This window comes from Pinus tabuliformis, chromosome 5_1, assembly GCF_031772625.1.
Source record: "Pinus tabuliformis cultivar Carrire ecotype Pingquan chromosome 5_1, CPIR1, whole genome shotgun sequence".
Classification (NCBI taxonomy): Eukaryota; Viridiplantae; Streptophyta; class Pinopsida; order Pinales; family Pinaceae; genus Pinus; species Pinus tabuliformis.
The window spans coordinates 918086877-918113338 of NC_142305.1; the positions used below are offsets into that span (position 1 = coordinate 918086877).

Consider the following 26462-nt stretch of genomic DNA (forward strand, 5'->3'; position numbering starts at 1 on the left):
ATTGAATGAATATTAAATTGTATTTTGCCATCTTATTTGGATTGGTGTGTGCAAACTATCTTGCACACCCATTGATTTAGAGTAATATTCTAGGAATAAGCTTTCTAATTCATTTTCGGAGGAATGTTTGGTTATCATGTTTATTATATTGCTCTAATCCATGTATGAACTAATATTTCTTTCAAGTGTGGGAAAGATTTTCGTTTTATGTGCAGAAATCCATCCAGAAGTGAGGGAAATCTTCATGAGATCAACCAACTCCTCGAGCCATAGCAATCCAAGGCTTTGCCATCTTTCACTCCAAAGTCTTCCATCCAACGAAGCAAAAGGGAGTTTCTTTATTCTATAATTACTTGATCATCATTTAAATACTTATTTGATTCAAATTTTTTCAAATTCATATTTGTTATTCAAGACATATCATCAAAACTAGGCAAGTATGGGGGTTTACTCCCAATACTTGAGCTGGTATTTTTGTATATAAAATTTGTATTCTAGTTTGTTTGTTTTGATTTATTTTCAACTAATTATTGGTTTTCATTGTGCATCCCATAAGTTTGAAGCATTGGACAACAAAGAGCTTTGGGAAGAGACGTGAAGAAACTACCTATGTGCATGTAGGACCCCCTCACCTATTTCAAGGATCGATTTTTTCAAGGTAAGCTGCAAGTTCATTTAGGTTGTGGGCCTTATTAAGCCTTGCAACTATCTTTTGAAGAGCCTTTTGAGCCTTGTAACTTCTTGTTGTATATTCTTGAGAGAGAGGCTAGCTTTGTTAAATTTATGCACTTTGTAAAGATCTCCCTCATATTGTGGGCAGCCCTTTAGAGGCATTTTAACCCATCTCAAATACTAATAAAATAATTTTTTTGCTTTAAGGGAGCTTGGGATTTTCCAATGGCATCCCCCTTCCTCATTTGAGGAGGGAATTCTTATGGTTTAACTGATTTTTTGCTTCTAGTTTTTTTAGCTTCTAAACACTTAATTTCATGCTTAAAAATTAACTCATTCCAATCCACATGCAATTTTTCTAATTTTAAATCTCTCACATGCATAAGCTTCAACTTGTAAATTTTGAGTAAATTTTATCTTATGTGCAAACATTCAACATTGTGGCAAGTTTTGAATATTCCTTCAAGTAATACTTCACTTTTCTAATTTCACACATTGGTAACTTTTGAAGCAATCCTATTGGAACAAATCATAGCTTTAAAACAATCTATTTCATTTGCTTATTTTCCATGCAATCACATACGAATTCATTTACACGTTAAATTCTCAAAGTTTTACAAGCCATCTCATTTTCTATGTATGAAGCATTTGCATGTAAGTATATTTTAATTGGGGAATTAACACAATGTGCACTCTCATCTAGGGAGTATAGGAAGGCTTCCAAGCCTCATTAAAATTTTACCTACAACATAAGTTGGTTGAAGTAGACATCTTAGGGACCCTATATTCCTCTATTGACTGCTCACTATGAGATCCATGTCTTTGGGCGGGGGTGAGGCCTGAGGATTGAAGAGTTCAATTGAAAACCTTGTTGTAGAAGTAAACTAATAAAATTAACCAAGATCACCTTCCATCACATTTACTTCACTTGTCTCTTAATGTTTTGAGTTGTTATATTGCAAAGTTTATTTTCAAGAAACATTTCAAAGCAAGTATTGTGATCCTTCAAATTGGTAATAAGTGCTTTCATTTCATGCTCAAGTCTAATTCCATATTGACATCTTGATTTAGCATTTAGCATATCCTATTTTACTTTTTCCAAAGTAAATTTTCTAATTGTTGAGTTTATGGCAAGATGTGTTTTGATTCATGAATTGATTTTATATCTTACAAATATCTTGCGCTAACATCTTTTGTTTCTATTTCAGGATTGCTTTGTTTTCATTGTTGAAAGCATTCTACTTTTGTTTTGAGAAAATGTATCTTTCATTCATGTTGAGCAATTTATCTTAAGACACTAGTTTTATGGTTTTATCATGTTAATGATTTTTTGCTCATATCATATTTTGCTCATAATTCTTAAAAGTAATCCACTTACACTTTAACATCTCTTCTAGAACCTCATATCACTCTTAACTTAACTTTTCATTAAGGACCACCCCCTTAGCTAACCTAGGAGATAGCTTAGACAAAGAGAGTCGAGAACAATGTGACAACCCCTTTTATGAGTTCCTTGCGACCAACCACACCTTGTGGAGTTGAAGGCTTTTCTCACTAACCTGTAGGTAGGTGTAGGCAGCGAGAGTAACAGACATCATTGATGTGATGCATACTTTGATGGTGTTTTTCTTATTATACTTGTTTATCATGGAAATAGAGCATTACACTTGATGATCTAGCTTTCACATTAGTTGGAAGTTGATGATACAAAATGACATGTATCTTGTTAGTTTTTGTAGCATCAGATGTGTTGTAGCCATGAAATTTGGTGAGGAGGCTAGAATGCATGAGATCTCCAAAACCCAGTAATCATTTCTAGAAATTCCACCTAAAGATGGCTTAATTAGATTATTAACCAATTTTTAAATATTTCCTAAGTCTAAACTTAGCGAATATGGTTAATTAATCAGAATTAATTACGTCAAGGTGAGAATAGTCTAGAAACTCACACGGTTCGATCGAGAAATGATCTAAGCCATCGATTAAGATTTAATTTTGGTTGTTGGAATCCCAACAAGAAGATATAAGAAGGGATTGATATGGTGATGGAGAATACACTTGTGCAGTTCGATCTCCTTGGTGGATCGATTTCCAGAGAGCAGTCGTAGTTGCCGAAGTGCTATAGATCGAAGAAGAGACAGTGAGGGGCAGAGACAGTGCTCTAGAGGAAGTTTTCCAGATCAAGAGAGGCAGCAGCAAGGAGTCTGAGTTATTCCCAGTGAGGCAGCGCAGAGGAATACGGAGTTGCTTCAGAAGAGCAATTTGATTTGGCTGGAGGAAAAATCGATTCAGCTTCCAAAGGCCGGGAATGTCTTGTAGAGGGCCAGAGAAACAGTTTCCTTAGCAGAGACATGCAAAACAACTTCATTAAAGGCAATTTAGAGGCTAAACGTCATAGGGTTTGTGCAAGCACTGCGCAGACGCTGACACAAAGGGTCTAGGAGGACGATTTTTTTGAAGGAAAGTTGTGTCGAGGTGGCTTGTGGAAGAAGGGTTATTCCCTTGCATAATTTTGCCCAGATTTTCTTATTGTTTGGATTAGCAGTTGGGCATCTATAGATTGTACTCAGAATTCACTCTTGCATAATAATAAAACCCTCATTTGTTGCACCATTTTTCCCAAGTTGGGCTTTTCGGGGTACTTTTGTCCAAAAATAATGGTGTCATTTTTATTTGTGTGTGCTATATTTTTTCAGTTTCCAACGCTATTTTCTTCCATAATATTTATTTGTGAAAATCATAGTATGAATTATTTGGTATTTGTCGTAGCAAATTGCAAATAAATTAACAATTAGGAAAATAATTTCCAGTTGTTGTAATAGATGAACTTTTCACATGGTATCAGAGCATGAGTGATCAACCGGGAAGCTCTGAAGCGGAGGAAAGAATTTCGATGCTCAGAGGGAGAAGCAGGCCAAAATTCTTACAGGTGGCGCAGTGCTCAAACAAGCAGGGCGAATTGCGGGGGCAGGAATTCGATACTTAGTTGCAGGGTTGCAAAAAAGTCGAGTTGTTGCCCAAGTTAGTGATTTCAGCAGACATAGGGAGCAACAGCAGCTCAGATTTTCACTGGGAAAATTCCTTGGTTGGACGCAGAGGTTTTTGCAACAGCGTCGAGTGGAAGAGAAAAGCACACACAGCAGAGGGAAAATTTCTCTCAAGGAGCTTCGAGTCTCAGAAGTTCGCTTTTTGCAGGCAGATTGGTAGTAACAACTAGCAAACCTGCGTACTCCAAGAGAGAGTGCGAATAGCAGAGCAACAGCCAAGCAAAGGGAAAGAAAGAATTTTCCAACAAATTCAGAGATGGCCACAACAAGGCTTAAAGATCAGGACAGGTTGGATGGAGCTTCCAACTATGTCATCTGGAAGGCTAGGATGTCCTTCCTTCTAGATGAATATGCTCTGAAATCCTACATAGATAATGTGGTGGCAGTTCCCTAGGATGCAAATCAGCTCAAAGAATACAAGAATGAGATGGAAAGGGCGAAGCGATTGATCTTGAATGGAATCCGAGACCATATAGTCTCACATCTAGTAGATAAAGGTACAACCAAAGAGATGTGGGTAGCTCTCTCCATGCTATATCAAGGTACTTCTAAGCAATGAAAGATGTTCCTAGAAGAAAAGCTGAGATGCATAAGGATGCAGAAAGGAGAAGGCATAGATCCCTTCCTCACCAAGATTCAGGAGGTCCAACATCAGCTTGCAGTTGTTGGAGCAGCACCTTAACCATCAGAGCTAGTGCGATTGGCACTAAATAGTGTCTCGGAGGATTGGCAAGTGTTTGTCCAAAGTATATTGGGCAGAGACACTTTGCCAAGATGGGACAAGATGTGGGCCGATTTGCAGCAAGAGGAGTTGAGGCGAGCTCTGTTAAAGAGCTCCATCAGTGGTAGCAGTAGCAGCGAATCGAAGAGTGTGAAGGAGGAGGAGAATGTGGCCCTTGCATCGAAGGGTCCTAGTCAGGGGCAAGGGGAGAAGAAGAAGAAGAAGAAGGACCTATCTAAGGTCAAGTGCTTCAGGTGTGGCGAGTTTGGCCACTACAATACCCAGTGTCCTCTCAGGAAGAAGGACAAGCAGGAGAAGTAGGACTAGGCGGCAACACATGCTGAGATAGATAGGTTGTCCTCCAAGTTGGAGGAAGATTTTGTGATGTTCATAGATATACCTCTAGGAATGAGGTGGGGCGATTTGGTGATGTCGCCCCAAAAAGATATAGAGATTGGGCAGGGTCCTTAAGGAGTTCACCTCATGGATCATTACCTGGCTACGGGGGCCCACAGTATTCAGTAGCAGGATGGATCAGTGGCAGTTGATGCAGTCAGTACCAGAGTGATAGTTGCAGACTAGTAGCAGTCAGATGTTGAGGAGCGTAGTGCAGTGTTAACAGCAGAGCAGGTGGCTCAGTGTAGAGTCTTTAATGACAGTATTGATGCTAGTAGCAGTCAAAGACTCAGTAGACAGATGCATCATACTGAACACAAATGATTCAATATTTTGGATGCTTCTTAGTTGCAATAGTTGCAGTTGAAGCAACAACAGATGAGAGGTAGTTGTAGTGCAAATGCAGAGTTGGCAGTCGTATGGCAGTGTCAGCAGCAGCACAGATGCAACATCAGAGTTGTGCAGTGGTTGGTGGGCAGTATGGCAGTAATTTAGTCAACATGACAATAGTCTAGAAACTCACGCAGATCGATCCAAATATGATTTGAGCCATCAATTAAGATTTAATCTTGATCGTTGGAGTCCCAACATGAAGATATAAGAAGGGATCGATGTGGTGATGGAGAATACACTTGTGCAAATCAATTTCCTTGGCAAATCAATTTCTAGAGAGCAACATTAGTTGTCAGAGAGCCAGAGATCGAAGCAAAGATAGTGAGGGGCAGAAACAATGATCCAGAGGAAGTTTTCCAGGTTCAGAGAGGCAGCAGCAAGGAGGCTGAGTTACTCCCAATGAGGCAGCGCAGAGGATTGCGCAGTTGCTTCAGAAAAGCAATTCGATTTGGCTAGAGGAAAAATCGATTCAACTTCTAGAGGTCGGGAAAGTCTTCCAGAGGGCCGTAGAACTAGTTTCCTCAGTAGAGACAAGCAGAACAACTTCATCAGAGGCAGTTCAGAGGCTAGACGTCATAGGGCCTGCGCAACCAATGCGTAGAGGTTGATGCAGAGGGTCCAGGAGGATGATTTTTCTGAAGGTAATTTGTCAGTTCCTTTAATAAAATATTATATCTTATTCACAAAAAAAAAAAAAAAAATGTTCCAAGGAAATATCAACAATACTTAAAATAACAATGTAGCAAAAGTTGAAAAAAATGAAGCATGTACTCAAGTAGTCATGAAACAATTTACCAAGCTTAATGGAAATGAATTAATAAACTAAATCAAAGCTTGCCAAGAATGTAAAGTGTTTGCATGTAAAGAAAGATTTGCTCAAAGTAAAGCGTTAACTTGTAGCTCAAAGCAACAATGAAATGAAGGATGCAAAGCTCAAGTAAAAATGTAGCAAACTTAATTTAGTAAATGAAATGGAGTTTTGAGGTTGTGTTAATTCCCAAAATTTACCATGTGTGAATGAGTATTAGCAAATGGAAAGTGCATGCAAGAGAAACTAAATTGTGAAAGTTAGGAAAGCAACCCACCCACAAGAGTCCTCCTTCTAAATGAGGAGGTGGGATACCATGGGATGAATCCCAAGCTCCCTCAAGCCCAAGAAGATTATTTTATTAGAGGTATTACAATGAGGAGGAGGCCTTAAAAGGCTTCCCAAAAGATGAAGGAGAAACTTTTACACAATCAGAACTATAGGAGCTAGATTCTCCTTATGCAATGTGAAAATTCCGCAACCAAAGTAGCTAATGAGACCTCAATCTGAAAATTACATGGGGAAAATCAGTCTTAAGAGGCCCACAACCTAGCTTTATGTGCAGCTCTCAAATGAACTCAGCCTTTCAGAAACTAAAGGACTCCAAATGCTCACGGCTTCCCTGGAAAATGATCCAATCATGCACCAATGGGTCTTGCAAACACTTGTTATGAGTTTGTAGAAAATGTCCCTCAAAAATCTGCTCCAAATGAGTTATCAAATCCTCCAAATATGGGTTGCAAAACAAGAAAAATATTAGTGGACAAAAATCAGCTAGATGAAGTGTATATGTACAATTATAATTTACAAAGGACTAAGCTAAAGAGTGTGAGTAAACTCTCACTCTTTGATTAGTCATTTTAAGCTCTTAGATAGAAAATGAAAGCAATTGGAGCACAATGTTTAATAAAAGTGATTTAAATTTAAAAGTACTTGGCTTGTGTACAACTTATGTCCCGAAACCCCTGCAAAACCACTTTGTAAGATAAGACTATGAAGGCTCAAAGAACAAATGAGAGCTCCTTTGAGAATGTATCAAGAGTGGGTTGGTCTCTCCAAAGACTTCCCCTCACGCTTGATTCTTTGATCCCAACAAGATGTTCCCTCTACAAAACTTCAATAAAGAATTAACTCCATATAGATTTAGCAATAAACAATGATAAGAAGCTTTAAAGATTTATTTGAAACCAACTAGAGCATTCTATACCTAGAGCATACTTTTAAATCAAATGTCAATGCAAGATAGCTCCATATTAACAAATCCACAAGAGCGTATGGAAACAAATTAGATCAAAGCATGAGTAAAAGAAATTATACAAATGATCAACAATTCATCACACTCCAAAAGGAGAAACACCTCATGAATGAAACCCCAAATTCTTTATTGATATTTTTGAAAGTGTACAAGGCAACAACGTTTCTGCAAGCACAATAGCTAGTAACAATCATTACATAGTGAGAGCCCATAGCTCTATTATATAGAAGTTTAAGAGCCACTCCGAAGGCAAATGGTGACAATCCCAAGACAAATAGGTGACAATGCCAATGCTCCTTCATGCAAATTCGAATTTCCCAAGTGGCAACTTGATTTCTTCCTTAGAGGCCCACACAATCCTTGATGAGGGAGCTCAAATTAGATGAGAGGACATGTGGGAGAGTGACGTGGAGTGGTAGGAGACCACTCTCCACCTCACTCAAATAAACTCTAATCCAATCTCAAGTCAACTCATGATATCTCGAAGTTTAAGTTAACTTCCTCAAATCGTGGATCTTGTCACTGGAACTCGTTGTCTTCTCCACAAAAAACTTGATTTCTTTGATTTGTGGCTTATGTAGAGTCCACATCACTTGGTAACTCAACTTTGACCTTTAAATGAATTTCTACCTCATTTCCACATCATTTGAACATGTGTGGATATTTATTTTTCTTTATTTATTTAATTGTTGGGCTAATTTATTGCCACATTTTCCACAAAACTTAGGAAAAGTGGGTTTTGAGGGTTTATAACTTATTTTTTACTCCTCAAAGTGTGCCATAGTAGAAAGTTGAGGGTGAGAGGTGTAATTTTGAGCACACATATTCCATACAACTTCTTTAGACATCACTTATTACATTTTACATTCAGATTTTATTCAAATTTCCGCCATGTGGGAAATTTAAAAAATTAAAAAATTGACCCCTAGACCTAATCAAATTCTACGAAATTTTACGAGTGGTCTATTATAGTAATATACAATGACTCTAGACACTAGGACTCACCCCAGGCCTCATCATCAAGCCGCACTCTAGCTTTGGGGTTATGCTTGGAGGAAAACACTCAATCAATTATTAAATCACCGTAAGCACCTAATAATTAACAGAGTGAAAAAAAACCTCTCAGAGTAAACTCACTTGATGACAAAGTCCCAAGTTACGCAAGCCTGTTACATGACTCAACTCATCATACTAGCATCACTTTACATCACCCCCGTAAGGCTTGTGGAATCTGAGTATAACAGAAGAAGATGAGAAGAAGAAATAGAGTTGAAAAACCCTAATGACATAGTGAACTCTGATGGTACATGAAGCCTCTAATACATCCTCGGGCATGGAGTCTTCAAAAACTTTGGGTACACTTCAGTGGTCAACATAACCAAAATAGTGTTGAGGAGCCTTGATTTGTCTGATTGAATGTCTAGTATAACCCATATACTCCTAGGCCTCTCTCAGTGTTTGCTCTGCCCACTTAGTCCTCTTACTCCCTGTGCTGGGAGTCTAGGTCCGGGTGTGAGGAGACCTCTACCCCTCGTTCTGTTCTTGTTGCTCATCCTGCTCGCTCTGCTCTCCACTCTACATGACAATACTGTAAGGAGTCTGCAATGTCTCAACCTTGGGTGCCTGTTGCTCCTGAACGTCAACTGAAGATGGATTTGTGCTACAAGACTTCCAAAGAGCCCTCTCCTCTTCAAATCTCACATCCCTCAGTATCATTGTCTCCCTGAGAGCAAGAATGTACACTCTATAGGCTTTTGAGATCTCTTTGTACCCCACAAGGATCCCCCTCTCTGCAGTAGGTTCCAAATTCGTTCTCTTCTTTGAAGGAACATAGCAATACACAAAGCATCCAAAGATGAAAATGTGCCCTAGGTCTAGTTTCTTTCATGTAAACACCTCCTCAAGTGTCAATCTGTCCAGCACCTTGTGTGGGCTTCTATTCTACAAATATACAACAATATTGCAAGCCTCTGCCCATAGAAACATAGGCATCTCTTGGTCATGAAGCATAGCCTTGGCTGCTCCAACAATAGCCTTGCTTTTTCTACTCTACAACCCCATTATGTCGAGGGTTGTATAGAACTATTAGTTCCTTCCTGATGCCCTCCTGTGCATAAAAGTTATTGAAGGCGTTTGTGTTGGAAACACTGAGAGGAGGGTAAATCAGTGTTTCACTTCAATCAGTTAATTTTAACTTCACAGAGCATTGATTATTGTTCGCATTAGATTAAAACATAAATTAGCATCATATCACATGAACAGATAACAACACCATTCAACAATGCACAACATCCAGGATAGTAGACATGAATTTTTTAGGTGGAAACCCTTCTAGGAAAAAAACCACCGAATGCTTCTGAATAGAGGTCTTTGAAGATTAAAGCAATAGGAAGCTACAACTTCCAATATTTTCCAACTACAACTGGAAGGAGGCTCCAACCCCCTGATTTACCAACTCCAACTAAAAGGACGCTCCAACGCCCTCATTTTCCAGCTTGAACTGGAAGGATGCTCCAATGCCTTGGTTTACTAGCTCCAACTGGAAGGACGTTCCAATGCCCTAATTTACCAACTCCAACTAGAAGAATGCTCCAACACCTTGCAAAAGCTCCAACCTACCCTAGCACCACCCTGTCGCCCTGAAGTGTTTTCAAGCTCCAACCTAAAGGACACTCCGCTCTCCACCTTACACCACCCTGCGACCCTTCAATTTACCATAGCAGACCACGTTTCACAATTTTTAGACTAGAGCCACCTGTGCTCAGTATCAATACAAAAACAAACTACAATACAATCTCTATCCCATCAAATATGTTGCTGCTTGATATGTACATTAAACCCTAGCTTCATAAAACTTAGTCATCTTTTGCTCAAGTTGCATCAACTTGTCATCAAATTTCTAACCATATAATCTTGTTCAACAAGCAAGTTAGAAGCATTGTAAACCCTGGCATTCATCAGCTGCCCACAGAGGCCAATAGCACTACTCAACAGATTCAGTGAAAACCTAACTCAAAAATAGCATATCAAACACGCATCAAAATTGTACTAGCATCCCCTGCATTAATGCACCAGCAGTATATCATGTCAAACTTCCCTACAATGCAAGTTTTCTTTGTTGTCTTAAATCCTAGCTATCAATTCTTGCTCAGCGAAATGTTATCATGTAAATTGAGCCAACTAACACATATGTTGATTTGGGGTAGCATCGGATGTGCTCTAGCCTTGAAAATTGGTGGAGAGGCTAAAGCACATGAGATCTTCAAGACCCAAAAATGGTTTGAGCATAATCTAACCAATTTGGGAGATATTAAAATAATTACTATTTTTAATGGAGTTCCTAAATCTAAACTTAGGAAAAATAAAATCTTAATGTGAATTAATAAAAAACTGTGTTAGAATGGATCAAGCCAAATCTAATCTTAGCCGTTGATTAGAGATTTAATCTCGGTCGTTGATGGACCAACGAGAAAAGTATAAGAGGAGGCTTGAGGGTCAGTTGGAGGATACACTAAGAGAGATCAAGAGCTCGATTTTCTAGGGCAAGGTTTGCTGAGGAAATTGAGTGAAGTGATCTGAGTTATAGCTGAGGGGCAGTGAATACATAGCAGAGAGGTAGAGTTAGTACCGGGAGGATCAGCGCAGAAGCCGGGAGAGGTTGACGCAGAGCCAACTAGAGGCCACGCAAAGGCAGCCAGAGGCCACGTAGAGCTAGAGAGGGCCAGCGTGTGAGACGTAGAGACTCCAAAGGCTGACGCAGAGCCCTGAGAGGCTAACGTTGGACCAGATAGACTGACGCTGGGCCAGAGAGGCTGACGGAGGCCCTAGAGGCAGCGCTGGGAGATTTTCATGGGACAGATTGGAGCTGGAGAGCTGGATAGGGTGACGCGGTCCCTATCAGGGTGACACAGAGCAGCAGAAGTTGTATTGTCGCTGTAGGATCATTCATCCAGTGATTTAGCCAGAATATCTGTCTCCAGCTGAGAGTTACTATTGTCGAGGGAATTCTCCATTGGGTGAGCCATTTCTGGCACCCTGGTTGTATTCTGAAACTGCATAATAATAAAATCCTCTAAATAGCTGCACTGGCTTTCCCCCATTGGGTTTTTCTAGGGACATTAGTCCAAAAACAATGGTGTCACTTGTGTGCTTGTTTACTTTCAATTTATTATCTGTATGTGTTGATACTGTACTTGTATTTATTTTCAGTATTTACATGGTGAATAACTTGTTAAGTGAAAGAACACGTAGGAAGAAATAAATCAGATAGTACAGGAAGAATTTCTAACGAGTTAGACTTAGAAATTCCAACATGGTATCAAAGCATGGCTGCAGATCATAGGATAACTGAAAGCATCAGCCGAGCAGAGCAATAGCAGCAGAAACAGCTGTCCCGAGTGATGGACGTTGTTCCTAGCAGAAAGTAGCAAGGGGTGACGCAGAGAGCCGCGTCACCAGTTCGAGCCAAGAGGAGGATCATCGCTGAGGCAAAGGAGCAGACCTGACCTACGCAGTGCCCGATCATCTTTCTCAGTCAGGAAGGATCGACACTGTGGCCAGGAGGTGCAGATTTTGCTGGTGCCGAGATTGCACAGAGCCTAGAGGCTCAGACCTTCATATCACTAAGGCATAAGAGGCTGTGGGTGAGTTGCGAAGCAAAGCTGGTGGGGTATTGTGGTCGGAACAGTACCTAACAGGGCAAGACCAAGGAGGAGGGAGTTGCTACCAAGGATTTCTAGCCAAGAAATCTGGATCAGTGGTGCAGTTGCACAAACGATCGGAGTGGGGCATCTCGACATTGGCAGAGGGGTTTCCAGAAGGGAAATCGAGGCTCAGAGGGAGTCAAACCGAGAACTTCCAGACGGGAAGTTGAGAGACTCAGCAGGAGTCGATCAGAGGACTTCCAGGAGGGAAGTAGAAAGAGTCAAAAGAGGAGCAGCGAAATGGCAGTGAATGGGCTGAGAGATCACGATAGCCTAGATGGAGCCTCTAACTTCGTAGTCTGGAAGGTCGGGATCTTGTCCATTCTAGACAGGTATCGCATCAAGCACTTCACCTTGAAAACGATAGCGATCCCAGTTGACCCGACTGAAAATGAGAAGTACGAAGAGGCAATGGTCAGGGCTAAGTGCATCATCCTTGACGGGGTCAAGGATCATGTGGTACCACATATTACCGAGAAGGGTACGGCAAATGAGATGTGGGATGCCCTGAAGAAGTTGTATCAGCATACTTCCGTGCAGAGGAAGATGCTTCTAGAAAATCAGTTGCGGTCATACCAGATGCAGAGGGAAGAGCAGATAGATATCTTGCTCCAGCAATTGACAGAGATCTGGGAAGCGCTGACTTCCATAGGGGCCATGCCAGATGAGGAGATGTTGGTGAGGACCGCACTGAACGCAGTCTCAGAGGACTGGGAGGTATTTGTCCAGAGCTTACTGGGCAGGTCGAACCTTCCGGATTGGGAGGAACTGTGGGTAGCTCTTCGTCAAGAAGAGATCAGATGGCTAACCAAGGCAGGGAGTAGCGGTAAGGGGGTCAGAATCAAGAAAGAGGAAGAGGAGGATGTTGCTCTAGCATCTGTGGGAAAGCAGGAGAAACGGAAGAAGGACCTCTCCAAGGTCAAGTGCTTCCACTGTGGGGAACTGGGTCACTATGTGAACCAGTGTCCAAGGAAGAAGAGCAAGGGAGAGGCTTCTGAGACCAAGGCAGTGCCAGCGAGGGCGGAGAAAGAAGTGGAGATAGATGACGACTATGCCATGAGTGCTCATACGCCACTTGAGAGGAAGTGAGGAGACATCGAGCTGCAGTCAGACGGACTACACGCGATGAGGGGCAGGATCCTCTAGCTACCCAACCTCTTGGATTATACCTTGCTATGAGAGCCCCAAAGAAGTGTAGCAGGACTGGAAGATGTCGGAAGAGATTGATGTGGATGGAGTGACAAAGGGTGCTACAGTGCAAGAGTCCTGGGACAGCGTGAGGCAGCAGTGCGAGATGCATGGAGTTGTTGCAACAGTGCAGAGGTCAGTAGAGGGAGCACTTGTCAGCGACAGAGGGAGCTTCAGCATCGGGAGTGTTTCTAGCCTGACAGAGATGTCAGAATTGGGAGGATCGGTTACTTCTCAGTAACTGGGTTGCAGTGCGCAGTTAGCAGTGGCAGTAATATGGGCAACATGATGAGAGGGGACGCAGTGCAGATGCAGCAGTGGCAGTGGCAGGGCCATGGGCAACAACACGGATGCAGAGGGAGTTGTCGTACGGATGCAACAGTGGCAGTGGCAAGGCCATGGGTAGCAATACATGATGCAGCAGTGCAGAGGATGTTGGGCAGGGAAGCCTAGCATCAGCACAGGGACCGATGCTAGATGATCAGGGTGATACTCAGTGAGGAGTATTACTAGAGCACAATGCTCGCTAAGAGGGAGTGTTGATTTGGGGTAGCATCGGATGTGATCTAGCCTTGAAAATTGGTGGGGAGGCTAAAGCATGTGAGATCTCCAAGACCCAGAAATGGTTTGGGCAGAATATAAGCAGTTTGGGAGATATTACAATAATTAATATTTTTAATGGAGTTCCTAAGTCTAAACTTAGGAGAAATAAAATATTAATGTGAATTAATACAACACTGGGTTAGAATAGTCCAAAAGTCATGGATCAAGCCAAATCTAATCTTAGTCATTGACTAGAGATTTAATCTCGGTCGTTGATGGACCAACAAGAAAAGTATAAGAGGAGGCTTGAGGGTCAGTTGGAGGATACACTAAAAGAAATCAAGAACTCGATTTTCTAGGGCAAGGTTTGCTAACGAAATTGAGTGAAGTGATCTGAGTTATAGCTGAGGGGCAGTGAATACATAGCAGAGAGGTAGAGTTAGTACCGGGAGGATCAGCGCAGAAGTCGGGAGAGGTTGACGCAGAGCCAACTAGAGGCCATGCAGAGGCAGCCAGAGGCCACGCAGAGGCAACCAAGAGTTGCGCAGAGCCAGAGCCAGAGAGGGTCAACGTGTGAGACGCATAGGCTCCAGAGGCTGACGAGGGCCCCGAGAGGCTGACGCAGAGCCCCGAGAGGCTGACGCAGAGCCTCGAGAGCCTGACACTGGGCCAGAGAGGCTGACGGAGGCCCTAGAGGCAGCGCTGAGAGCTGGATAGGGTGACACGATCCCTATCAAGGTGACGCAGAGCAGCAGAAGTTGTATTGTTGCTATGGGATCGTTCATCCGGTGATTTAGCCGGAATATCTGTCTCCGACTAAGAGGTACTACTGTCGAGGAAATTCTCTTTTGGGTGAGCCATTTCTGGCACCCTGGTTGTATTCTGAAACTGCATAATAATAAAACCCTCTAAATAGTTGCATCGATTTTCCCGCATTGGGTTTTTCCAGGGACATTAGTCCAAAAACAACGATGTCACTTGTGTGCTTGTTTACTTTCAGTTGATGATCTGTATGTGTTGATACTGTACTTGTATTAATTTTCAGTATTTACATGGCAAATAACTTGTTAAGTAAATGAACAAGTAGGAAGAAATAAATCAGATAGTACAGGGAGAATTTCTAACAGGTTAGACTTAGAAATTCCAACAACATACAATTTCACTTATGACAATAGGAGGTATGCATGTCAATGATCAAACTCTTTGCAATGGTGAAATATCAACAATTCCTTTCTACTGATGTAAGCTTCAGATGAACAATAATAGTGTTCTAGACTTCAATAGTAACATAAACACAACTAAACCATCATACCTCTAGTTTGCTAAGGTGAAGTGTATGATTCATACCTCAGAATGGTTGTCACTAAAATACTCTGCCCCTTTCTTTTGTTAATACTGTGCAAAAATCTTCCCTTCTGTGATTTTCACCAAAAATTTTCTTAGCATTTGAGTTATGGATCACAAAAGCCTAAAATCAGAAAATAAGTTATGATGTAAAAATTGTGAAACGCGTTGAAGTATTTATAATTAAATGCCCTTCTATTCACCATTGTCTTCGTGAGAGTGCACACCATATGTTCTTATATGCAAGGAAAAGAAAATATATAAAGCAGTCAATCTATTTTTCTTTCGAGAAACAACAACTTTTGTTGGCAAGAAGCTAGCTTTTTATAAAACTTTTTCTAACAGCTAGGCTCTAGCTAATGGCTAGTCATACTCCCCATCTAGAAAATAATATTTAGTAGTCATCCACTTGTTGGAGAATTATAAATTTTAATAAAATATTAAATTACATCCACGAGTTATCCCACTAAGGGATCGAATTGGTTCACAAATCCCTAAGAAGTCCAATGTTCCATTTTCTTATCGCCCGAAAGACTAAGAAATGAAGAATGACATCCTCTAGGAGCTCAACATTCTACTTGGAAGCCCCAACTTTCCATCAATGGCTATGAAAGGAAATCGACTTGGTCGATGAAATTCAAATTGGTCCTCTTTGGAGTTCGATTTGGTTATCTGAATGTTCCCTCGACTTTCCAACAATTACTTTTGTGTCCACATGCCACCCAATGACCTTGTTGACCTTCAACATTCTTCATTTGACCCCCAACAGTTATAAAACAACTAGTTGAATTGACTAAAATAGCTAGTAAACTCGACCTTGCCACCTTTGTTCTTGACCTCTAATGCCTTGATGACATTGACTATTTTGCCACCCTAGCTTTGTTGTATCTTTGCATGATTTCACATGGGTCTCTCTCCACTTGTCCATATCCTACCCTGTGTTGCCACATCATCATCCCATCTACTTGTCATCGTGCCCTTGTGCTAGTTTTCGAACGCCTTAAGGAATCTAAAGAAACTAAGAATTGGGATTTGTCCCTCTTCTTTTGTATACCATACCCTAGTTTAATTAAAACTCTCTTTTATTTCATCGCCTTTATATTGGGGATAAATTTCTCTAAAATATTTTTTAATAGTTTAATATTGTTCATTGATGAATGCACTAACTATTGAGATTGATTTAAAGTGCATTTGAGAGGCATTAAATTGGATTTTCATGCACTTTTCTGCAATTATTTAGGGATGATGTCATTGTTTCAATTGCAATTATTGGTTAATCTAACCATGGAAAAGTGTTGACTTTTATTTCCTAGGTTGTTGATTTAATAACCTTTCATTGAATATAATTTTCATCCAATTTGAATGGTTAGTTTTGTTCCTGTAATTAAGTTTTATTGGTTGTCATAAACTGCATATTTTGCGCTAGTTTACAGTAGCCTTGTGTTTTGTGTGCATTGGGTGTAATTTGATACTCGCAAAGTCCAAGAAGCCTTAGGATTGACCCATAGACAGTGTGACCCATGTTGCTTGCATTACACGTCATCTCCACCTGACCTTAGCCTTTGCAAGCATAGGAAATGGTGGGTTGATTTTTAGGATCCTTGGGAGGCAATTAGCTTTAGACTTTCTAGGGTTATTTGATCCAAGCCCCACCGAGAAGCCTCCCTTGTGGTGGTTGGTGGTCACTGTTACTCCCGCCGCCTACACCTACCTACAGGTTAGTGAGAAAAGCTTTCAACCCCACAAGGTGTGGTTAATGGCAGGGAACTCAGAGAAGGGTTTGTCACACTAATCTCGACTCTCTCCATTTAAGCTATCTCCTAGGTTAGCTAAGGGGGGTGGTCCCTAATGAAAAGTTAAGTTAAAAGTGATATGAAGTTCTAGGAGAGTTGTTAGAGTTAAATAGATTACTTCTTAAAATTTATAAGCAAAAACTGATATGAGCAATAACCATCAATACATAAGATAAGCATGAAATATATAAACAACCAGTGCCTTCAAAGTATTGCTCTTTAAGAAATGAAATTGTATTTGCTTAAAATGAAGTGAAATGTTTTCAAATGGAAAGCCAAAGTAATCCTGAAAAGTGAAACAATAAATTGTTAGCACAAGATATTATAAATGTTTTTAAGATGAACAAGTTTACAAATCAAAGCATGGAAACTATCTTGCTCAAAAGGATACAATTAGAAATCTACTTGTGAGAATGAGATGATAAAAAGAACTCAAATGTTAGACCAAGATGACAACATGCAATTAAGTTTGCAAAAAAATACAGTACTTGAAAATGAGATCAATGACCATCAAAATGGCAATATGAATTAAGCTTCAAGGGTAAAACAATTTCCAAGCACAAAAAAGTTAAACTATACTTGTTGCAGAATTAAGAGATTACAATGTTTGCATCCAAAATGCTTCTTGACATAAGATTTGCATGTGAGACTTTTAACTATCAAGATAGCAAGAAATTTAAGAACTTTGCAAGTAAAGTAAATGTGATGAAATGGTGTTCTTGGTTTATTTTATTAACTAGTGCTAAAGCAAAGTTACAATTGAACTCTAGTCCTCAGACCTCATCCTCGCCCAAAGATTTGGATCTCACAATGAGGAGTCAATAGAGGTAGAGGGTCCCTAAAAAGTCTATTCAACCAACTTAAGTTGGAAGTAAGTTTTAGTGATGCTTGGGACATGTAAGTAAATTAACCAAACAATGAAAATTAAGTCCAACTTGAAATGTACTTGCTTGACATGAAATAGAATGTTACTTTATGAAGAAAATTTGCCCAAATACTTGATGCATGTAAGATGTGTTTAATGATGAAGCATAAGTAAACTTGAACTATGTTCAAGCCAAATGCGATCAAGTAAAAAGTGTTTGCATGCAAAAAATCTGAACTTGTTATGGACTTAAAACATGTAGTAAATTAAATTAAAGTGTGTGCAAAATGAGTGTGACGCATGATTGTGTTAATTCCCCAATTAAATGAGATGCATGCAAATGAAATAGATCAAATATCAAGCCACCAAGTCTCTCCAAAAGGTGGAGAGATATGGATACCAATGGATAAAACCCACGCTCCCAAAATCCGAAATTTTGTTAGTTGTTAAAAAAAAGAAAAGACAATGAAGTCTTCTCTAAAATCCAAGGAAAGTCTTAACAATTTGGCTTCAAACCATAGACCTTTCCAAGCTGAAAATATCTGCAATTTGAAGCCCAAATAGGCTCAACAAATTCAAATTTTGAAGAGAGATAAGCTTCCTCTATGGCCACGGCCAAGGGAGAGAAAGAGATGGCCAAAAGAACTCAGCCTCCCTTAAGAAGAAAACTGTCTTGTTTAAGAATAACTCGGCCTAAAGGTGGGAGTAGTCGCTAAATTCGGGCCCCAAGGTCCTGCGTGAAAATTTGTAAGTAGTTTTATGATGATGAATCCCATAAGTAGCTATAAGAGAACAGGTTAAAAATAGCTACAACAACAAAACAAATATTAGCTCAGGAAAACTACAAAATATGTTACAAAATAATTTACAAGAGGCTAGCCCAAAGAGTATGAGCAAGCTCTCTTATTTGACTAACCATGACTTCGCTCTTTGAAATAGCCAGATATTAATAAATGAATTGCAATACGTAAAAAGTAAAATTATTTTAAGTATGATATTTTGATGCAAGAAATAAGAGCTTTAAAAAACTTGAAAGAATCCCCGCAAAACAAAAAACAGATATAGATGAGACTTTGGACTTCAACACATGCGGGTTCTCCTTGAATATTTTTCATGAATGGATTGATTCGTCCGAGAATTTCCCCATGCTTGAAAAAAGCTTGACCAAAGAACGATTCCTCTACAAAACTTCACCAAAAATCATTAAATCCACATGAAATTAAATAAGTGCAGTGGAAAGAGTTCCTAGAGATACATCTAACATCCAGTAGAAGATTTATTTTTCTAAAGCAAATAAGTAATTCTTATGCTAATAAGAGATACTTGCATACTAACATAACTTGAAACAAGCATGAAAGAAACAATGACATGAGGAAATAAGTAGAAGCAGAATTTATCACATATACAAAGGAGAAGAAAACCATCACGATTTACCCAAAAGACTGTTGTATTATATTGCAGGTAATGAATACAATCCCGCAGCGTCTCCTCAAAGTTCAAACACAATAGCTCGTATTACATGATCCTAGATGAAAGCCAAGGCTCATTTAAATAGGCAAATGGAAGTCAATCCCAATGACCAATCCATCAAACAAGTGACACATAATTGTCAATCCCAATGTGAAGTCAAGCTACATGTGGATAGATGACTATTGTAGGTTTCCGACGAACTGTTGTAGATTTCAATCAACAATATCCTTAAGCTTCCAGCGTGTTCCCTTTCCTCATGTGCCAAATTTCTTAACTGTTGAACAGTGTGATATCTACTTGCCAAGTGCATATACGACTGAAGTAAATGGGAGACAAACTCCCTCAAAATCTTTGCTTGACTGTTGTGATAAATCTTCCATTAAATGACAGTTGTGTATTGTCTCTTGCTGGCCTGCGTTGACTACTGTAGGTACCTTTTAGCTGGCAACGTGGAGGCTAAGTGGAGTTTAAGGCATAGACAATCATCACAAAAACTTGAGTTAACCTCTCTTAACATTCCATCAAAGTCTACGCTAATTTTCTTTTGGAGACAAACATGAGTTAGTGGGGGGACAAAATCTAATGCATGTAGCAGTTTGTCCTCCACTCAATTCTTAGCAAAATCCGTGTTGAAGGAGATGCCAAACTAGGTTGCATTGATTTCTCATGACTATTGTGTAACAAATGCAAGAGAATGTGGAGGACAAAATCTGCCCCACGTGGCATTATTGTCCCCCCTTTAAACTGAATTCAAATGATGCCAAATAATGCTACGTTGACTGGTCTTTAACTTCTACGTGGACCTGGCAGCTTAATTAATCTCATGCCAACATATGATTCAAGTGGGGACAAAGTGTCCCATGTGGCATTATTTCCCCCCTTTAAACCTTTAATTTGCTTCCCCTTTATGCTTTTAATTTTCTCATCCTTTTTTGACTTTGAAATATATTAAAAATCACCACTTTTCAACAATTCGTGGTGTCTCCAAACTTCACATGTTGCCTTGTTGACTCAACACTTGGAACCTTTGACTTTGTCCTGTAACTTATGTAGTGGGCCCCACATGGCTGCCACATCACCTTTGACTTCATCTCAATTTGCCTTGTCACTTGTTTGATTTATTTTGACTTTGGAAAATTTTATGATTTTTTTCCAATTATACATTTTTTTGAATTATTTCCTCATTTTTGCAACTGACATTAGAAAAATCAGCGTTTGAAGGACTATAAGTCATTTTTTGACCCTCAAAGTGGGTCTTAGAATAATGTTGGGTCTCTAATGATGAATTTCAAGTAGTCACACGCCCCAAACATTTCCTAAGGTTACTTATTTACATCATTACATAAAAATTAGTTTAAAAAATCTCGTTTTGTGGGAAATTTTTTAATTATTAAAAAATCATACTTAGACCTTGCCAAATTCCGCGATATTTTTTGTGTGATCTCGTATGGTAATATACATCGACTTTAGACACTAATATGTGTTAAGGGTTCAACCTTCAAACCGTCACCCCATATTTGGGGTTAAAAGTGAGTGAAAAAAACATAGAAAATTATTTGCCTCTAAAAAAGAAGGGATAATTAACCAGATAAAAAAACACTCCAAGGTGCACTCGTTTTTTGATCGAGTCCCAACATCCTAGGCCTGTTACAGACTCAAAACTCATCATTACTAGTATCACTTATTACAATTCCCTGCAGGGTGTGGAATCTGGGTACAAGAAAGATGATGAGAAATAGAAATAGAGTTTAAAAACTGTGTTAACTAATGATATCTAACGGTACAAGTGTCCTTTGGTACATCCTTGGGCATGGAGTCTTGATATAATCATCAGGTGCCACTCCAGTGGTCAACAATCACCACTAAAATAGAAGAGGAGTCGTTGCTGAGGTGACAGTTATGACACCCCCGGTTTGTTGCGCATCTTCCTTTCCTGGTGAGGCTTTGCACCAAGGTACAAGATTTTGAAACAATAATTTCAAAAGGCAAAAAGTCAACTTAGTCCCAAAATGCTCATAGATGACATGCCACATTGAAATTTTTCTAAAATGTGAAGCCATCATCAAGAAAATGGTAGTCAAAGGTGGTCCAACAATATGTGGGGGTTTCTAGGTGGCATAAGAGGGGAAAATTTTGATAGAATAAGACATGCAATATGTCAAAAGTGGTCTAAAAAATTAGCTGGACAAAACCCAAGTGGAAAAATTCCCAATTTTCTTTGGACATTGGAGATGCCTCTCTCATTCATGATAATATCCTCAACCTATGATACGTGGAGGTCAAATAAGGTAACGTTGGGGTCTATCTAGCCATTGGGGCTAGTGGTATGAGGTAAGGAGTCAAAGATCCAACAGTTAATCAAGCAAACCAATTAAAAAAAGAAAGGACATTGAAGAAAAACCTCGTGGGGACAAGTCATACCACCTACTAGCCATTAGAATCAACAAAGATGAATGTTGGAGGTCAAAACAAGATGTTAAGGTTCCAAGTTGAATGTTACATTTTAGGTGGAAAAAAGTAGCCATCGTAAAGTCAAATTCTCCTCCAAAGTACCAAACCAAGTTCTTCTCAACTCGAACCTCCTAATACCAAGACGAGCCATAAATGAAGCCATTGGGTCATCCAAGTGGAATATTCAACATCTTTTGACTAATATTCTTTAGCTTTTATCTTTTTGAGGTCAATGCAAGTGGAAGATTGGGCTTCCATTAGTCATTTGAGTCAATTCAAACTCCCTTAGTGAGCTAATAATTGTTTTGAAAAATATATTTTTTGTAATTTACTTAGTCTTTGATATGTGGATGACAAGTAACATGTTATTTTTAAGAGAAGTTGAAATAGTCGTTATCTAGCCATTAAAAAGTAAAGTATAAAAGGCTAGCCCTCCTTTATTTCACATTGTTGTTGAACTCTGAGATCACTCTATGCCATAATAGAACTCTTTCTTGCAAACCATTTTTGTACATTTTGTGGGTTCATTCTTTCTACTTTATCTTTTCTTGGTTAACGTTGTAAAAGGTCTTTAATAAAATAATAACATGATTAGTAAGGATGACACAAAGGTTGGAAGGACAACCCATCGAGGGGCTACATAGTCACGTGGACAAAGTAGACAAGCCATTAATTTTCTCTATCTCTTTTGTTGCGTGTTGGAGTGACTAGAACCAAATGTTGGAACTTCGACCAACCCTTGTTACAGGCAGCTTCAATCAAGGGAAAGTTTCCCTTGCCGGAAATTCAACCCAAAGATTGGAGGTGCTTCATTAGAGGTTGCTACTAGTGAGATCTTGAAAGTTGTAGAAGAGCTTAGACATAGGAGGGGGCGACTGTAATATCCCCAATTTTGTGAGCATGGGAATCACTAAGGAATTTTACCCAATTTGGTAATATTAATTAAAAAGGGGCAAATATTATTTTATTGGAGAAAGGTGGCAAATATTATTTTATTGGAGAACGGCGGCAATATTCTTTTATTAGAGAATGGTGGCAAATTATTATTTTTATTAAAATGAAGGCAAAAGTCACTTAGTGGAAAATGGCCCCCACCAATAAAATAATATTAAAAAAGAGTCTAGAAGCATGGGGAGAAATTATAAAAGGAGGATGTACTCATTTGTTATTCATCTTTTGCCTATCTATCTTCAGAACTTGAACTCTCTTGTAGTTTTTGAGCATAGGAAGAGCAGTGTTGTTTAGCACAAGAGTTCCATGCAGAATTCCACCCTCATTTTGGAAAACTTTGAGTGTCTCCCTAGCGAGGAATTTCGGGAAGTCCATTTCAAGATTTTCCACAGAGTTTCATCACAAGTATCATCCAATTTTGCGCACTCCTTGGGCGCATAAGCAACTCGAGTTACTCATTAGAGGACCAGATAACGTGGGTTGGAATTCCGACTATTTTGTAGGTGGATTTCTCCATTGGTGCCAGTGATTTGGGGTGGATTTGCAGAGTTAGAGATTAGCACTATTTGAGGGCCCAATTTCTCATTTCTGGCAATGCGCATAGCTCACTAGAGCAAGCTTCCGCAGGAGTAGAGGGAGCTTATTTCCAGAGGAGATTGGGCTGGAGAAAAAGGTAGTTTCCAGAGGGGAATTTGTGTGGAATTTTAGTGGCATCTCAACGGAGGATTTGGGCATATCTTAGCAGAGTTATTCCTATAGTGCACATAGCTAGCCAGAGGGCAATTCACACTATTTGGGGGGCTTCCGAGCCAGTTGGAATTAGCCCAAACCCTTTCTAGGTTTTTTGGGTATTTGGAGGAGAGGTTGTGATTAAAGTTTCAGAATTTTCTAAGCAGTATACAGGGGCAAAATTCCAGTAGGGCGTATAGCCAGCTAGAGAGCCATTTGCACCTTTTTGGAGAGCTTCATCATATGGATTCAGCCCAAATTGTTTATGGATTTTAGTGGGTTTGGTGAGAGGAGACCAGGGTTAAATTTTTTGTTAAAGAATGGAACTAGGGCTAATTCCCCATCCTAGAAGCCCCTCCTTTGATGGCTCTCTTCACATTTGGATTCCCCTTGATGGCATCTCCCTTCACCTGAAAAATTATAATTTTTGCACATCTACAAATGCCTCAAAATCAAGTCAACCCCAAGTTACCCCTCTTCAAGTTAGCCCAATGATGAAGAGACATGACTTTTCACCCCATGCCAACCACTATAAATATAAGTCAAAACCTCCTCATTTTGGCACATTCATTCACAACACATTCTCTCTCATCTTTTGATTAGTTCGTACACCTTCTGAGGCAGCTCTATCATCCACACGTGCGAAGGATTCCTTGGTTGTTCTAATTTTCTTGCGTTGGATTTTCTGCCACAAAATTTGACTAGCATTGACCGAGGAATTTTTGAGGTGATTTGAATGCGTTTTGACTTGGAAAGGTTATGTTTGGGCATGCCACATTCATTGACACACAAACCAAGGTTTTCTGGGTAGGTTGACTAGTGTTGACTACAGGTAGACCATAGAATTTGACCGCAGGACGTTGACTTTGGTTGACCAAGTTTTGATCTCTGTTTGGGTTGACTTTGACTTGCTAAGAGGCTGAGTTCCTTGTTGGTTTGATCGAGCTGATTGGAGGCCATTTGATTGTTGTTTGACCAGTGTTGACCGCGCTAGCTAGGGCACGTTGACTGTTGTTGACTATCGCAGAACTGTTGACCCAATTAATTTGATCATATTGGGCCTCATCTCATTGGTTCGTCTACTTCATTGGCAAGTCAACATTTTGACTTTGACTATTGTACTAAATTGGATTTTCTCTTTGCTGAACATTTGATATTGATTATTAAGAAGGATTGGTTAGGTTTTCCCCCTTGTGGGGTTTTTCCCTGGCATTAACCTAAATATTTATGTTCATTGTCTTGGCTTGTCTTCTTGTGCATATTGTTGATGATGTTCTATCTACAGTTACTGTATATAATGAGCTATTGTTGAAGTATAATATGATTGTTATTGGAATCTAAAGTTAAATCGTTACTGGGTTAATAAGATATTGAAGTAATTGCTACAAGCATAGAACATACAATAAAACTTAACATGGTATTAGAGCCAAGTTGAAGACAAGTTGAAGAAACAAGTAAGCAATCACTTTTGGAATTCCAGCTACTGTTGGGCAAGGTCTATTGGGAATAAGTCTCCATGGCTTCTACCTCTTACTTCAAGATAGAGGATAAGCTCAATGACAAATGAGACTATCATGCTTGGAAAATCACACTTGATTTGACCTTGGAGGAACATGAAGTATTGGGCTAAGTGCAAGGAAAAATGGTGGAGCCTCCTTCAAATGCACCTGCTACTGCCAAAACAAAGTATAGAAAAGGGGAGGTCAAAGCTAAAAAAATCTTAAATGACTCCACTCAAAAGCATTTAGTTGCCTATATTTTTTATTTGGGAACTTCTAAGGAAATGTATGATAAGTTGATTGGGATGCTCAAAGTCAACAATGTAAATCAAATCCTCTTTCTCAAAAACAATTTAAAGGATATAAAGATGGATAAAGGGGAATCTATCCAATCTTAATTCATGAGAATAACTCAAGTGAAGAATGATCTGCTATCTATTGGAGAAGTTACTGCTAACAGGGAACTCACCCTCATTGCTCTTGGAGGTCTTTCAAGGCCATGGGAAACATTTGTCACCACCATTCTCAATAATGACAGGATACCTGGTTTTGATGAGCTATTGGCTAGATGCACTCAAGAGGAAATAAGGATGATGGAGAGAGATAAGTCCTACAATGGAAATGAACCTACTGCTTTCTTTGCACATGCTAAAAGGAGGAATGATGTTGGTCCATCTAATTCAAGGAGACAGGGTCAAGGATCTAAGAAGGGATTCAAAGGAAAAGGCAAAGGAAGATGCTACAATTGCAACAAGTTCGGCCACTATGCTAGAGAGTGTCCTAACAAGAAGAATCCTCCAAGGGATAATAATAATAACAATCAAAGAAACAACAAGTCTAACAACAAAGGAAAAAGGAATGCTCTTGCTACCCGAGAAGGAAATAATCGACCTCCCAAGAGGACAAGAAATGTCAGGTATGATGAAAATAATGTTGTAGAAAAACAAGATGAGTTCTATCTTATTTTTGCTCTATCTACTGCCTCTCCTCCAGATACCTTGGATCATTGGTTAATTGATAGTGGAGCCTCAAGGCATTTCACTGGATATAAGGAGGCCCTCTCAAATTTAGTTGAGAGGAAAACTAATCTAAAAATTATTCTTGGAGATAATGCCACCTACCCCATGAAAGGGATAGGAATTGTTACTCTTCACTTGAACTATGGTCAAACCATACATCTTCAGGAAGTCTTGTATGTGCCCAATTTGAAGAAGAATTTGGTGTTTGTTATGTGATGGAAGACAAAGGTTTCAAGGTAGCTTTCATTGATGGAAAGGTACATGTATGGCATAGGAACTTCAAAGATGCTTTTACTCTTGGGTTTAGGGTTGATGGTCTTTATCAAGTTGGTGGAAGTCCTTTGGGAGCATTGGCAAGTGATACCTCTATTCAATGTGAGCTATGGCACTAGAGATTTGCCCACTTACATTACAAAGCCTTACCTGGGGTAAGGAAGATGGTCACAAGAATGCCTGAGTTTCATATGAACCATGAAGGAGTCTGTCAAGGTTGTGCAGTTGGAAACATACAAAGGGACCATTCCCTTCTAGTGAGAGCAAGACAACTAATATTCTTCAATTGATCCATTCTGACCTATCTGGTGCCTTGCTTGTAACTTCATTAGGAGGATACTC

General features: G+C 39.6%; 1 protein-coding gene across 2 annotated transcripts in view; it reads right to left on the reverse strand.

Moving 5' to 3' along the window:
• Positions 1 to 26462, reverse strand: part of LOC149167792 (N2,N2-dimethylguanosine tRNA methyltransferase) — a 134035-nt gene that overhangs the window by 17137 nt on the left and 90436 nt on the right. The window contains exon 6 of one of the 2 annotated variants that reach the window (XM_089433158.1): positions 15074 to 15141. The exons of the other annotated variant lie outside the window; for it this stretch is intronic. Coding sequence (XP_089289284.1) covers positions 15074 to 15141 — 68 coding nt within the window. The remainder of the gene's footprint in view (positions 1 to 15073; positions 15142 to 26462) is intronic. 2 annotated transcript variants of the gene reach the window in all.